General features: G+C 32.2%; 1 protein-coding gene across 3 annotated transcripts in view; it reads left to right on the top strand.

The window, feature by feature from the left end:
• LOC150081794 (RNA-binding protein 25) overlaps positions 1 to 16252 on the top strand; it is a 769112-nt gene that overhangs the window by 570770 nt on the left and 182090 nt on the right. For all 3 annotated transcript variants that reach the window (XM_090378892.1, XM_090378890.1, XM_090378891.1), the window contains one exon: positions 14250 to 14560. In XM_090378892.1, the coding sequence (XP_090235018.1) occupies positions 14250 to 14560 (311 nt within the window). The remainder of the gene's footprint in view (positions 1 to 14249; positions 14561 to 16252) is intronic.

The raw sequence follows: 16252 nt of genomic DNA, 5'->3' as shown, positions 1-16252 counted from the left end.
GAGGTTCTCTGCGATATTTATTTTGCCAGGGTCCAGAAAAGATTGTTGTCAGCTATTGGAAATTAATTGATGAAAAGAGAAAGTCAACACCATTCAAACAACTGTGTTCAAGTATTTCCTTAACTAATTGTTTCTTCATTGTATATTTTATGTCAGAGGTCCCCAAACCTTCTCAGTTTATGGACATTCCTGAAGGTCAAGGACAAATTACAAATTTTTCCTATTGATTATAATATTCGATTAATGCATTTCCATTTCACGCGATGTGCTCGCGGCATCAATTAATCGCGTTAATTGAAGTCAGCCTGTACACTGCTTATCCAGCCCTGTCTCAGATTCAGGAGATGATAATTTCTCTTCATGAACATGAATTTGATGTTAACTTTTGTTGTATCCTTAGCTGCATTGAATTAAGTGAAAATGGGCCTATTGGTCTGATATACAGACTATAGTCAAATAATACACAATAAGTTATTCTCCCTCTGGCAGAATGCTTGGCACAGGTAAGTATCAAGTTTAATATCTATATGATATTAAACCTGTAGTCAAAACAGATAATGCAGTCTATGCAGGGATCATGAAGTAGAAGTTGTTCTTTCTCAGCCACAGTCATCTTATGCTTTTTTTTTTTTTTTTTTTTTATGCTGATGGTTTGAACTCGCACATTGAATGGTTGATGACCCTTTAATGTGAGAATTCAGTGACATTGTTTTATCTGTTAGACCTTGGTCCTTGAGGTTGTCACAGACATTCTCTCAGATATGCCAGACAAGCTGTACTTACTACTTCTGCCTGATTGATCTGATTCTCTCTCTGTATATATCCGCATATATATATATATATATATAATATTAAAAAATATATATGTTATATGATATTTATTACAATAATATAATTATAAAAATTACATTTCATAATACAAATTATATATATACAGTATATAATTTTATTCTTTATATAGAAGTAATAAGTAAACGTCAATTATAGATCACCACAAAATTAAAAAGGTACTGTACACCATTTTGTAATGAAATAAACATATAAATTAAAAAATAATAAGTTTAAGTAACTTAAATCCAAATTACGTGACACCCCTGGAATGTTGTTGCGACACCCCGGTTGAAAACCACTGCATTAAAGAGTGAAATATATATATATTTTTGGAAAAATGCTGATATTTTTGCAGCTTCCATATACTTTTACATATTTTAAAGGATTTCTATAATACAAGTAAAGTGTAGTGACAAATGTTTAACAATAAAGCATTACTTTTTAAACTCTATTTTTGCATATGATTTCATATATATCTCAATCCATGATAGAAAGATATGAAGGTCATACTCTCTAGAAGGAAAGGGCACAATGATATGTATGTATCTCAGGATTGATGGAGATGGTCACGGAATTGAATCCCTTGTCCAGGGTAATAGAACCCACTCGTGGGCATTATGATGCAAGACCTGTCTTGGAATTATCTCTCAAATAGTTAGCAACCCTAGTTACAGGAAATCTTACAGGAGTTGGATGACTTCTGATAACATTAGAATTGGAATACTATTATTATTATTATTAGCCATATGGTGTAAGGAAGCCTGAGCCTTATACTACGCCAGACAAAAAAAAATTCTGAATTACCTAGAGACAGAGAGAGACAGAAGTAGAAGGGAATAACGAAGAAAGAGAAGAATGATGATATCCAGCTCAGGACCCTTGGTGTGCCAATCCAATATTCACCAGATGTGAGCCCCTCGGGTTAGTTGGATTTAATTTCAGGAAAGGAGACTATTACAATTTAAGATGCTATATTGTATCATTTGGGCAGCTAACATAGATGGAAAATACAGGGCAACTATGGAAGCTTTTTATTTATAGAAGCTAGTGACAAATATTAGTATTAAGAAAATATAGTGTGTGGGGGATGCAGAGATGGATGAATAAGGAGTTGACCAATTTAATGGACTAGAAGAAATTGAGAGTTTGATATTGGTGAAAAGTACTGAAGCTTATATCAACTGTAACTTGATCTGAAATGGTACAATAAAAAAGATACTTGCAAAGACTGAATCAGAGAAATCACTGCATAAGAATATATTCACATATAATGAATGCAACAAAGTAAAGAGCAAATCAGATCAGAGGGATATGCCAAAATCTTAGATAACCCAGTTGTTGTTACTAATTGAATAGTAGACAAGTAATGGTTTCCATTCCTTAGGCATCCATCAGTAGCAATAATAAGTAGAAGAGGACTGATGATCCCAGAATTCTATGCTCCACACACTTATCTTGTTAATTATGTGATTTGTTCCTTGTATAACTTATGTCATTCTAGGAAGAAGATATACATTATCTCATTAGGGTTCATTCTTAAAAATTTTGTTATTGAATTAAGTTTTACCATGGCATGTGGGAGTGCAGATTTTGGAAACTTGTGGTCTCATTTAAAGTTTGAATCATTAATATAATTAAATTTGTATTTTCCTCATTGATCGGAACTCATTTGTATAACCTAACATTTATTTGCAGATTCTCTTTACAGGAGCATTTCATCTGACATGTTGCTCAACGTGATTTTCAAATTTCCACTAGACTCTTGACTTGTCCATCATCACCATCATTGATAATGCCAACACTTGGTTAGTTTATGAATGTTAGTAGAAGCCATTGGCTACACTACCATTTCTGTGTACTCAATTGTTTATAACACGGTCTTCCTGATAGTAAGTTTCTACTCAAAACAAATGCGATCTGTGTTGAAAAATGAGCATTCAGTGAAATGGGATTTTTTGTTTATTTATCTTCGAAGAACTGTCTCCCCGAACTCTGCAAATTCCCAGGCTTTTTTCTTTTAATGTAATTTTTATCATCTTTTTATCTACTTGATACAAAATTAACATTGTTATTATAATTCGTTATATGGTGCAAGGAAGCCTGAGGCTTATGCTGCACCAGCCAAAAAAAAATTCCCAAGTTACCCTAAGAGAGAGAGAGAGAGAGCAAAAGTAGAAGGGAATCACCAAGAAAGAGAACGATGATGATATCCAGCTCAGGATCCTGGGTGTGCCAAGCCCATACCCACCAGATGTGAGCCCCTGGGGTTAAATTTCTGGTGTTCATATAGTTTTGACATTGCTGTGCTTCCAAGATTTATTATTTGTTTCCTTCCTTATTGCCTTAAAAAAATTATATATACAGTATATATATATATATATTTTTTTTTTATGACCCCATACCTTTTGGAGAAGTTCTGCCCAGAAAATAAACGAGGAGTGGCCGAATTGATTTGCTCTTCAATTCAATCACTCCTCGTTATATAATTTTGGATGAGTTATAATATAAGCACTAGAGGTGCTTTCCTGAGACTTTTCTTCCAAATTAAATGCATCGTTATTTGCATTTAACAACACAATAGTCTATCTGTTTTTTTATTATAATAGCTTCGGCAGTTGTATGTTGTAACAGAAAGTCTTGGATCTATTGGGGAAGTACTGTGGCACTTTAAATATATGTGTGTTTCATTTCATTTATTACATTCTCTTTTATGAGCTTACCAGTATACAAATTGCACGTTATATCCTCTGTGCAGTTTTATTGCATGTTCTAGACTTCATCTCTTAACTAAAACTTCATGCTTACTATTCTTCCTTGGTGGCCATCCATAGCTTTTTAATATACCTAAAGTACTAGTGGAAAGAGCACTGAGTATTCCCTGAGTGGAATGTAGTATTGGTAGTAGTAAATGATGCAAGGAAACATCATCAACATAAAAAAAAAAAAAAAAACAGGAAAGGGAAAAAAAAATTAGACCAAAGTTCTTTAATACCCTTCTTAATCCTCCTTTAAATTTATTGAAACTACCAAGATTGTTCCAACAATCAAATAAACTCTGGCTGAAAGGAAATTTTCATGCATCTCTCTTTTCTCCCTATGTACACCAGTGAGAAAGAGTAAGGATGCCATCCATATTTACTCAATCAATTTAAAGTCTTAAACACTTCATTCAGGCTTCCCCACAGGTGCTTAATATCCAAAAGTTGAAATTTTCTACAACGAAAGCATTTCTTCGTAAGAGTATCATTTGTTCCTATCACTAATCTCAATGCATGTTCTCCACCTGTTTTAGGAGATCCACATCCTTCTAAAATTACACTTCCAGACATGTTTCCAGTACTCAAGATGTGAAAGTACAGCCTTTTATTATACACCACATTCAGAAAACAGAAACTATTTTCCTGTATGATTCTGACCCTCTCTGCATTGCATGCAAGGTGTAATATGATAACATTGTACGATCATTTCATGTAATTTCTGGTATGTTAATGATCCATTTGTATCAGATGCTCTATTGTATTATGTTGTGTTGTTTTATTATGATATTAATTTCATGTAAGATTCCTTTATCTGGTGCTTTTCGTGGCCCAGAAATAGTTTGAGTTTAAATCACATAGAAAATTTATGCAAAGAAACCCTACTTGTGTCTCATACCTAAGCAACAATCACATCAACTGTTTGATACACCCCGTATCTGGCACGTAGTGTTGGATATTTCTCCAACTTTTTCTCTAAATAAATTTGTTTTTCAAGTTGTGTTTATGATTTCCATTATCAGCATAATACAGTTTTTAATCATTTCTGGACTGTTTTCTAAGAAAATTTATTTGTTGGGAGGGAGAGGCTATTCCAGTTTTATTGCTGTTCAGAAAATAATAATACAGTTTTTGTGGCTGCTACTGTGTTTGTATGATTTTATGGGAAGGTTGAAAGTAACAGTAAAGTTTTCATACAAGGTTGAAATAGATAAATATGTTGAATATCAATCTAGTTTCAAAATGATTTATTCTAAGGACATACAAATTTCACTGCTCTTAAATATATGCAACACTACATCTTAGAGGTCTCCACGGACCCGGGTCTGTCCATAGGGCTTCGGTCTGAATTGGGCTGGGTGACACAGATGGTGTTCGACCTCGGTTCGTGTACAAATAATCATGACAAATTGTTATTTCAAAACATTTTGGAATTTTTCAGGCTATTTCCTACATATATTTTTTTAAATATTTTTTTATGTATTTAAATTCTTAAAGGTTATTAAGAAAAAAAAATGTGTATTAGTTGTCTGTGCACACTTTTAATTGACCAGTAAGGCACACCTTGCCAACATCTCCATAATTCACTGAAATTTGTACTCTCTCATGGAAATGACCTGGTCTGTATTTTTTCTCAGTAAAGTAGCCTTTACCTTTTAAGTGGGTATTAAGTTTTCAATTTATGTTACATCAAGAGTATAACGAGTCATTATGTCCCCTGGCAAAAGGTTCCTTTTTAGTTGTATGTGTACAGTATTTATTACAAGTGTGATACCATTAATCCCTAGTTCTACTACATCTGAGATTTTGGTTTGACCTAATTTCAATTCTAAGAACATTCACTTGTAACACATTCTACCTGCTTCTTTGCTACATTCAGTACTGACCAATAATTTAGAAATACAGGTAAGGGGAATGCTTACACTTCATTCATATAGTGAGAATTGCCGGTGACAGAAGTGACAGTCGGTTCTAATTTTTTAATTTAAGTAGAGGTGGATATCGATATTCGGAATTATATTAAATATGATAAATTGAAAATTTATTACATTTTCTTTTTTATATAATTAATATTGATAATTATTTTGGATAATTATTATTGTGATAGTAATAGTAATCATGGCATGAGATGCAAGAAATCAAGCGTATGAGCTGCTGTAGCATCTGCCAAAAAAGTAATCGCACAACCATTCCCTCTAAATGTTTGTCCAGTTCCTCCTTAAATTTATTTAACCTATCAACTTCCACAATGACAGATGGAAGTTTGTTCCTGCAATTAACCATCCGCTGGCTAAAGGTAAATTTCCGCACATCTATTCTACAGCCGTCTTTCCTCAATTTGAATTTATGCCCCCTTAGGTTCGTAATCTGAACAAGTGGAAGAATCCCATCAGAATTCAGTGTGCTCAACCCATTCAAGGCCTTATATACCTCAATTAGATCACCTCGCAGCTATTTTTTGCATCCAGTTTCTTTGTAACCACATCATAATATCCAAACGAATTTGTCAGACAAGACTTTACCTTAACAAACCCATTATGTGTCTGAATTATTACTGCAGTCTTGTCTAGATGATCCTGCAATGCATCGTTAACCAGTGAGTCCATTATTTTACCCGGAACAGAAGTTAAATTAACTGGTCTGTAATTATTCGTGTCACCCTTCGATCCTCCTTTGTGAATTGGGGGGGATACATTTGCACATCTCTAGTCCATAAGGGACCTCCCCTGAGTCCAAGGATGCTCTTATAATTAAGGCTTAGTTCCTTTGCTGCCTCCTTTAATATAACTAGATAAATCTCATCCACCCCAGGTGCCTTTCTGATGTTTAACTTCAACAATTTCTCCTCCACTTTGCTCTTAGTTATTACAAAATCATTAAGCACTCTGCTACAATTTAATAACCTTCTGGCATTTTCAATCCTTAATAACTCCTCATGTGTGAATGTAGATGCAAAATACTCATTCAGTTTGTTTGCTCTCTGAGCAGGATCATCAACAGTCGAACCATCGATATCAAGTGGACTAATCTGATTCATCCCCTTCCTTTTAGAGTTTATATAAGTAAAGAAATCCTTGCTGTTTTTCTTAGCATCGTTTGCCAAAGATTTCTCATAATCTGCCTTCTTGTTGTATAATTATTAATATTGAAATTCAAAGTAATGCTAGATATTTCATTTATATAAAAAATTTGAATGCGGTGGGGGTGGGTAAAAATTGGTCCTGGGTGGAAATGAATTTGAAAAACAAGCTCGGGCCAGGCAGGGTAAAAATAAAAAATGTAGGCCAATGCAGACTACTGTTTGTCGGTGTCACTTAGTCATTTCGCTACATATGATCTTTTTTATTCCATAAAGAAGAGGGTTTTTTTGTAACAGCAGCAGCTAATTGTACATGGCACTTGAAACCAGTTTGTTTATAGGTTTAGGTCTTCCTTTCAATCCATTTATTGAGTGGGATAATTGAAAATATAAAAGTGTTTTAAAAGATATGGGATGGGGGCCAAAATTATAAACACATTTCTCAAAGGAATGTGCTTCTTGGTTTGTTTTTACAGTTCTTCATTTTTAAGAATGTAAAAATTAGTAAAATATAGCTATTTGGTGATTTTTCACATCCAGTGTTGAAAAAAAAAGTGAAAAGTAATGCGTGAGCTTATGTTATGGAGGGTTATGTGTTCTATTTTTGTTTTAATGTAAAGTTGTACTTATTGAATTTTCTGGGGAGAATTTAATGTTCAAAATATTACTGATAAAAATGGGGAAGAATGTTTATACTGAAATGTTTTAATAGTCAAGAGTCATTAATTTCTAATTTCTTAGATGAGTATGCTTTTAATTTAAACATTGTGAATGGTGAACATGAGCTTCATTTATACACTGTCAGTAATGAAAATATGTGCAATATGTTTATTAGTATGTTTCCAATGTGTCCGTCTGGAAATAATCTGAAGAAAAACTGTCATCATAATAACCCGCTCTCTTCTTATTTCTTTATGCATTTTCTCCATATTGGCAATTTTCCTGTGGCATTAGAGATATTCACAGTATTGTTTATTTAATGATTATAAGATGTATCTGTACGATGTTTTTTTTTTTTTTTTTCCATCTTTTGAAAAAAAAAAAAAAAAAAAAAATTGGTAATCACTTTTTTTTCATCTGTTATCTGGTATCCTGGCTTGTTACATGTGTAGGAAATATAAGTGCTCCATGTTATAAAATAAATCCTTCATCCACTGGGCAAAGTGGTTACGAAACTTTTTTTACCCAAAAACTGCTTCTTAGCTAGTGTTTTATGGAAAAACTGTTTTTCTGTTTGAACAAGATGAATTTGTTTCTGCAGAATTAGTTTCCTGTTCTATTTCATTATTGGAAATTAGTTATCCTGGCTGTTTTTGTTTGCTAAGCTTATGTTTTCTCTATGCATCTTGTGATTCTGATATCTTTGTTCTTATCACTATATTTTAAGTGTAAAGAAGGCATCTAATAATTGGTTGTAGAGAACAGCCTTTTTAATTCCATATTCATCATAGTAGTAAAATGCAAACAATTTACATGTATTGAGTAGAGTTCTTAAATAATCAACAGTCAAGCATTATTGTTCTGTGCTGATGTTCTTGCTCCTGTTGACAGCATTGTTTAGACAGAGTCTGTCCAGCAGAATTCAGACAAGAAGTTTGTGCTAATTACTTTAGAAAATTAGGATAGGAAAATTCTGTGTCATGCTGTTACGGGAACCTTGCTTTTAATGTTGTGAGCTAGCACCAATTCCTGGAGACAGTGGCAGTAGTCCTTCATGATAATGCAGATTACATTTGAGTGGTGTTTTAAAGATCTTATGTGAATACAAGATCTTTAGATCAGGTGATTGTGGGAAATCATTGATGAACTCCCATTTCCTGTATACAAATTCATATAACTAATTTTTTTTTCCCCTCCCACATAAAAAAGGAGACACTTAGAAATCAAACCATTCTGAACAATTCAAGTCCTACCACGAGCAATAATCACACCCTTGCCACAGTCTTCAACAAACTAGGTGGCCTGTGGTATTATATGCCTTCTGCTTGTTCTGAATCAAGTTGAATGGAAACCAGAGATTATTTTGAAGGAATGTAACTGTGTGTAATACCCATATGTCTTTTAGGAGAAGGATCCTCAACTCATTACCTAAGCCCACTGCAAAGCTATATAACTTAATATGTTGTTATAATGAATGCTGGAAATTTCAGTAGACATGTGGTCCTTAACTTCAAACCAGAGTGAACGTCCAACCCAGGTGCACTCAGTATACTGTCTTCACCTATACTCTGTAGAGGGAAAGAAAGAGACATAACAGTAAAAAATGCAAATTTTGTTTTTCAAAGTTGTATTGCCATCATCCTCTATTGCATTTTTATATTGACATATTTAAAGGTTGAAGATTCATGTTCTTTGCCAGGATGATTGTTATCAAGGTATTGAATGAAAAATTTCTTAAAGGGAACTTGCTTTTCTGATCCGGAAAAATTATCATTTTAGTTAAATGAAATACTTTGATACATATATTGCTGATGTTATTGGTATTTATTTATATTTATTTTTGATTTTAATATTTATTTTTGTTTTGTTTTGTTTTGTTTTTATTATTTATGTGGAATTGTAACTAACGTATAAGGCTATATTTTCCTGTGTGTGTATTATAACTTCATTATTGGAAATTAGTTATCCTGGCTGTTTTTGTTTGCTAAGCTTATTTTTTCTCTGTACATCTTGTGATTCTGATGCCTTTTGTTCTTATCACTATATTTGAAGTGTAAAGAAGGCATGTAATAATTGCCTATTCACAAGGCAATTGCGAAATCACTAAAAATTCTAATGATTCTGTTGCAATTGGAAAACCTGATGTCGTGATGAATCATTTGAAATACAGTAAAATCATATTGCAATAGCTACTGATTTAACAAAAAATACTTTTGGGTCGGTCCTCAATACTTTCCATTATTATTATTGCTTTGCAAGTCTTATTTGAATGAATAGTTGACTTAACACACAGCACAATGTGTTTTTTTTTTTTTTTTTTTTTATTTTGATTTATAAAGAAACAAAGAAAGAACTGTATGTGGAATTTGCTGCAAGTTGTGGACATGACTAATGCCACAACTGTTTTTACCAGTATAGTGTTGAATGTGCATCCCTCCCCTTCAGTTTGCTAGTATAGCTAAGGAAGGGATAACAAAACACACAGCTTGAGGTAAAAGTTTGCAGAGGAATTCAGAATAACACTGTCTATGTTCTACACATTGTCTAGGTGATTCCAATTTAGGAACTTATCTCTCTCTACCCCCCCCCCACCCACCCACCCTACTCTAGTATTCCATGATATAGCACATATTGTGCCTATTCCCCTGGAAAAAAAAGAAATAAATCCATCAGTTTTTTTTTTTTTTTTTTGTTCCGGTACAAAAAAGCTTTATTCAATAATCTTATTTAATTTTAGTGCAATCTGAAATTATTATGCTAAAATTGAATGTTTGTGTTTCGGGGCAAAAAATAAAGATTAGGGCACATTTATGCTAGACAAGTGTCACTTTTTATTCCCGGAAATATTAGGGGTGTGTCTTCTGCTGCCAAATCTACCAACAGCTGCTGTCCACAGGCCACATAATAGCCATTGCATCTCTGCTTGTTAATACTTCCGACATTTTTATTCACGTGCCATCTGTGTTAATATCAGTATAATTAACCATACACTGGTAACATAGCATTGAAAATTTTGGGTAACCCTAAGCGACTTACATGGCTCTGAAAAATTTGTAAATGAAATAACATCATCTTGTGTAACTTTTCTTGACAGTATTCTCCAGCTGGTTTTACAGTTTTCTGATTTATTTTCAGTTTTCTGAAAATATTTCCAATAGTTTCTTTGGAATATGTTAAGTTAATATTTAATAGGAAAAAAAAAAAGCATTTATCTTTATTATAAGAAACACCTATTTTCATACAGTCTGTGGGATGCCAGTAAGAGCTGTTTGATATAGATCTTTGGTTTAATCAGCTAAACACATACAGCTACCAAAAATACAAATGTTAACATTGTCAAGTACCTTGCAAGCATCTGAGTTTCAATTCTGGGATTGTGTGACTAAAAAATAAAATAAAATTATTATTAATATTGGTTTCTTGATTATTTTTGTTTGTTATTTGTACTATTGTTTGTAATAATAATTGTTATTAGCAAATAATAAGTATTAACACTATTTTTCATTTCAGGAAAAAAAGCTAAAATTGATATTTTTATAATTAAAACAAAAAACAAGCACATTTGTTCATTCTAGGTTGGAAATAACAGCAGGTTAGTACAGGTGATAATAAATTTCAATATAATCTGTCACCTTAGTGCCAGGTATGACTCTAGGAGGGGAGAACTTTTGTATGCCCCTATTTTTGTTGTTACCCCTATTTTTGTTGTTACTTTTTTACGTTAGTATAGGAAATGGAAAACTGAGCATAAAATGCTGAGTCAGGAAAACAATGACAATAGTAAACAAATAACAAGTAAATAATAAAAAATAAAACATAAAAAAAATATTTTTTATATTTACTTGTATAACAAGTAAATATAAAAAATAAAACTTTTACCAAATGTTTTGTAATGTTTACATTTAATCTGTAATTTTTATTTATATATATATAAGTGTTTTTATATATATAAACTGAATGATGCTTTATTTACTTAAAATTTAGTGAATGAATTTAAAAGATTCATTCTGTTATGAAACTTGCTTATTGAACATAGCATTTACTAATTTTTTATATCTATTAAAAGTTAACTTTGTGCATGTTCCGATAAAAATGACGTGAAAAGTGAAACAATTTTTTTGTTTAATTCTTTTGTTCAAACAAAAATTGAACAAAAATTTTTTTGTCAATGTAATTCCTGAGTTGTAATGTATGTTTTTGTATTAAAATATAATTTTATATTCTTGCAGTGTGAAAAATCATGCATCTCATCAAATTTGGATGGAATTTGTATTATTATTCATTCTACTCTTATTTGCTCTTCCATAATTGTCTAACACACAAATTCCACTTGTTTCATTGCTCGAGGTGTCTAGATCAACAAAAAACTAATAAATGTTTTCATTTATCTAGTACGGAAATGGTAATCCTTGTTACTTAAATCATTTATTGTAGTCCATGTGGCATTAGTGTCTAACAGCTAGCTCTCAGCACCGATCACTATCAGATAGCTTCTTTTTGCAACTTTGGTGTCTAGTGTAAACTTAACTTTAGAAACAGATTAGTTAATGGAATAACATGTGAAAAGAAATGCTAAAATACATCATCTGTATTGTTTTTAATTCATGTTTATACAGTCCTGTACTTTTTTATAAATAAAGTGTTTTTCAAATTGATAATGCCTATGCAAATGTATTGTACATTTGCGTAGACATTATTATATTGTACTGTGAAACTATACAATCTATTGTACAGTTTGCGCAGTACAGTATTCCATTGTATTGTATTGTATTAAACCCAGTACAGTATTAGTGTAATTCTGGTACCTGCAAGGTGTTTGCTGTAAGTCAAAATTACAATGCATTAATAGAGCCTGAAAATTGTAATTTTCTCTGTAGTTGCTGCCAGAAAAACATTAAAATAGACAAACCTGACGTATATTCTGTTATTTTTATTTATATATTTTATTACTGGTATTATTTTACTGCTGCTCTTAATATTTTAGGAATATGTGTTACTTTATAAAGAAAAAAAAAAAACCTGAAGAAGTTAGAGAAAGTTTTATGAATAATAGCAAAACTTTCAGCCTTTTGCAGTACTAATTGTAGCCTTTATCGTAAGTTTGATTTGAAATTTTCATTATAAAATATAAAGTTTTTCGGATGCATTGTCTTTTTCATACAGTAATTTCACCATGATGCTGTTGACATCACTCTACCAATAAAACACTTTTCTCTTTTTCAGAAGTATTATTGACTTTTATTAATATATGGTAGCGACTACCATGTCGTTGCTTCTGTGGTATTATTATCACACAAGAAGCTGAGTAGTTACTTCAGTTTTTCATAGTCGATGGTTCATTTTCTGCCTATAATGGCAAAAGGATGCAAGTTCTGCTGTTATGAACTCAATTATATATAGTCACAGTCTCTTTATTTTGTTTAGTTATAATCTCTTTTACTCAGATTAAGAGCCATTTTTCACAAGTTTGTTTGGTTATTATTATTTTTTTTTTCCATGATTTTTCTCATCCTTGTTGATTTTCTTACACCGAACAGTGGGTGAGTATCTCTTAAATTGTCCTTTTGCTGATTTCAGTATTAAACTTTTAAACGTTTTAAAATGGGGATAAATATTAGCTTCATTTTTTTTTTAATACAACTTTCTAACACACAACCTGTATATATTTAAGCAAGAATACTTTTTCTCTGCTTTCTCACTGAATGTATTATTCACATAAGAGGAATTTATTTAATTATCTTAAAGGCAAGTTCAAAAATGATTTGTGGAAGGCAGGAATTTGAAAGTGTCAAAGAATATTGGTTGTCTGTGGATGTCTTGCTTTGGTTTTATTTATTTTGATGCTCTAGCCATTCTTATCTTTTTTTTTTTTTTTTTTTTTTGTAATATTTATATTGATTATTTTCAAATTGTTCTTTCAAGTTAATACAGTATTTTTGTTCAGAAAAAAATATTGGTAAATTTGCCTCATCTTTGCCTGTTAACTGCATAAATATAACAATAATGAGACAGTCCTGTTTTTTTTTTTTTTTTTAGCTCTGTCATTGTGACAGAATTTCTCGCCTGTCGATATTGCTTCAGTATGACAGATGGGAAGAATACATATGCATGTGTTTAATTTCTCTCTCTCATCATGTTAACATAATGTATGTAAATCCTATGTCATATGCTCAGTTCAGTATATAAATTTCCACTGTTTTCTTAGAAAAGCATTGTATACATCAAAAATGCAATTTGGCAGGCATAATATGTTATTTAAGTATTTCTGCATTCTATTTTGTCCATCTCCCCACCCTTTTTTTCTCTTGATTACAGTCGTCTATTTTTTTTTCCAAAAACTATAGCTGTACTTTCCCAACCACATCCCACAATTGGGTATATATATATATATATATATATATATATAAAAACACAATTTCTTTCTTTTAATTATAAATGAGCAACCTCTCTCTCTCCCTCCCTCCCCCTACATACAGTAGTATAGATTTGGAATTTCCTTGGATAATTACTCTTGTGCAGCTAATGTTTTCATTGATCTGGCACTGTAATAGTAATCACTGCTACTTAAATCACATACTTATATCAAAGAATTATGGCTAGAGTAAGAGGATTAATAACATTGACAGCCGACAGCATAATTCTATATTTCTTATTAGATTTCGTTAGTTCTGTTTATATTTCAGTCTTATCGTGATGCTGTCAATGATTGCTTGTTACAAATAAGGTTTTTAAAACAACTTGAAAATTATTGCACAATACAATTAGACTTTGCGATTTCAGTATTTTACAAAACTCAATAGCTGTTCAGAATTTTTTTCATTTTGGTAGCAGATGCATACTTTAGGATTAACCAAGTGTACTGTTTTAATTACTTCTCTATGTGTTAATACATTTCAAAATTAAAAGGCTGTTTGCCTCTTCAGAGAGCTGAAGAAGAAAAAGAGAAAGAAAAAGAACGCAAATCAAAGAAACGGGATCGCAGTTCTCCAGAGGCAAGAGAGAGAAATAGGAGTGGCAGAAGATCTCGGGAAAGAGTGCTTACCAGAAGTCGTGAAGACCGAAAGCACAGAAGTAGAGAGAGAGAGCGAGAGAGAGATCACAAGTCTCCTCGAGAGTCACCTGCAAATAGAGATCGTGAGACAAGGGATAGGTCAAGAGACAGACATTCAGAACACTCTCGTTCACGGTCACGTGATAGAGAATGGTCACGAGAGAGAGATTATTCTGTGGAAAGGTAACAATCTCTGACATAATTTTTATATTTAAAATCAGGAATATTAACTCAAAACATTATTTCATTATATCTATTTTCACTGATAGTCATCAAAACATTTTAGAAAGGAATTTGATTTTGGACTCAATCTGAAAATTTATCAACAACTTTATTTAAGTATCGTTCCAAATTTTTTTTAATACTCTGCAAATGCTTCTTTTATTTTATTTATTCCATTTTATCATGTGCACTGACTTATTTTATGTTGAAGTAACTTTATATAATTTTGGAATACCTAAATGAGAATTTGGGTGATCTTTATATTGTTTTGTTTTTGTTTTGACATAAAACATATAAATGTTTTACATGATATACTGCTACTTATGGTGCCTGATAAACACCGTTTTGCTTTGATTGTGATAATTAATTTTGCATAGTTTGTGTTGATCGGAAACTTAATTTTTCGTTATAATTTCTATAATTTAATCTATTCCTTATGTAATATTTTTTATCTGTTTTGGTTATAACAACTCCATTGTTAAGTTTCTTCTTTGTTTTTGTTTAATTAATGAAAGCAGCTTTTATTATGATTTGTTCATTAGTGAATTACATTTTTAGAATTAGTTTCACAATTCATAACAATTGTAATCTTAAAATTTGTTAGACTTTCTGTTTATATATATCCTTACAATTATCGGTTTATTAAAAAAAAAAAAGAAAAAAAAGTAGGTTGTTCTGCTTAGTCACTTATCTGGTTTATTGGATATAGGTTGTTTATTTAGTCTGGAACACAGTTGCCCTCATGTGTAATTATGTTAAATATGGTACATGGCCACATACTGTATGCTTCTATTGGTATATGGTGTTAATAAGATTGAATTTATGCAGTACTGCATCTAGGTATATCTTTTTTAAAATCCAATTTACCAATAGCTTAGGCCAGTGTTTACCAAACTGGGGTCTGCTGACCTCTGGGGGTCCACAAACGTTCAGAAGGTATCAAGTAATATGTGTTTATTTTCTTAAAAAATATACTGATAGAATCACAATTAATTTCATTATAGAACATTACTTATTTTCGATACGATTAATATAGCACCTCTGTGGCCAGGTGGGCAGGTGTGGATATCATATTTTAAGGGCACAAAAGGTGATATAGTTGTACACGTTGGCACTAATGATATTAAGAGTAGGAGACCGGCAGAATTACTTAACAAGTACAGGTCACTGTTGAAAAAAAAGCCGTGAATTAGGGTTGAATTTGAAAGTGTCTGCAATTCTGCCCAGACACGATAGGAGGGAGTATATGACGAGAGCCCTGTCGATCAGTGCGGCCCTAGAAAGATTGTGCAGGGCTCAAGGGGTAGAATTTTTTTCAGCCTGGTCTGTACTTGTTAACAGGAGAGACTGTTTCTACAGGGATGGGATACACTTAAATAGAAAGGGTGCAAGAATGTTTGCTGATGCTATCGAGGCAGTGTTAGGTGGGTTGGAAAACTGCTTGATTGGGGGGGGATACAAGGACTAATAGATTAACAGTAGCCACTGGCAGAAGTGAAAGTGATTCTTGCACTGTTTCTATTGGAATGAGCCGCAGCCTGGAAATTAAGATGCAGGATATTTCAGAGACTGCTGGGAATCATTGGGGTACAAGTAAACACATGGATTGTGTTAGGGTAGCTAAGAAAAAGAACAGGTGCATCTATATTTGCG

Source organism: Mastigoproctus giganteus, chromosome 8 (genome assembly GCF_048544385.1).
Source record: "Mastigoproctus giganteus isolate SK-2022 chromosome 8, ASM4854438v1, whole genome shotgun sequence".
Lineage (NCBI taxonomy): Eukaryota > Metazoa > Arthropoda > Arachnida > Uropygi > Thelyphonidae > Mastigoproctus > Mastigoproctus giganteus.
This window is presented reverse-complemented; position numbering and strand designations above follow the sequence as displayed.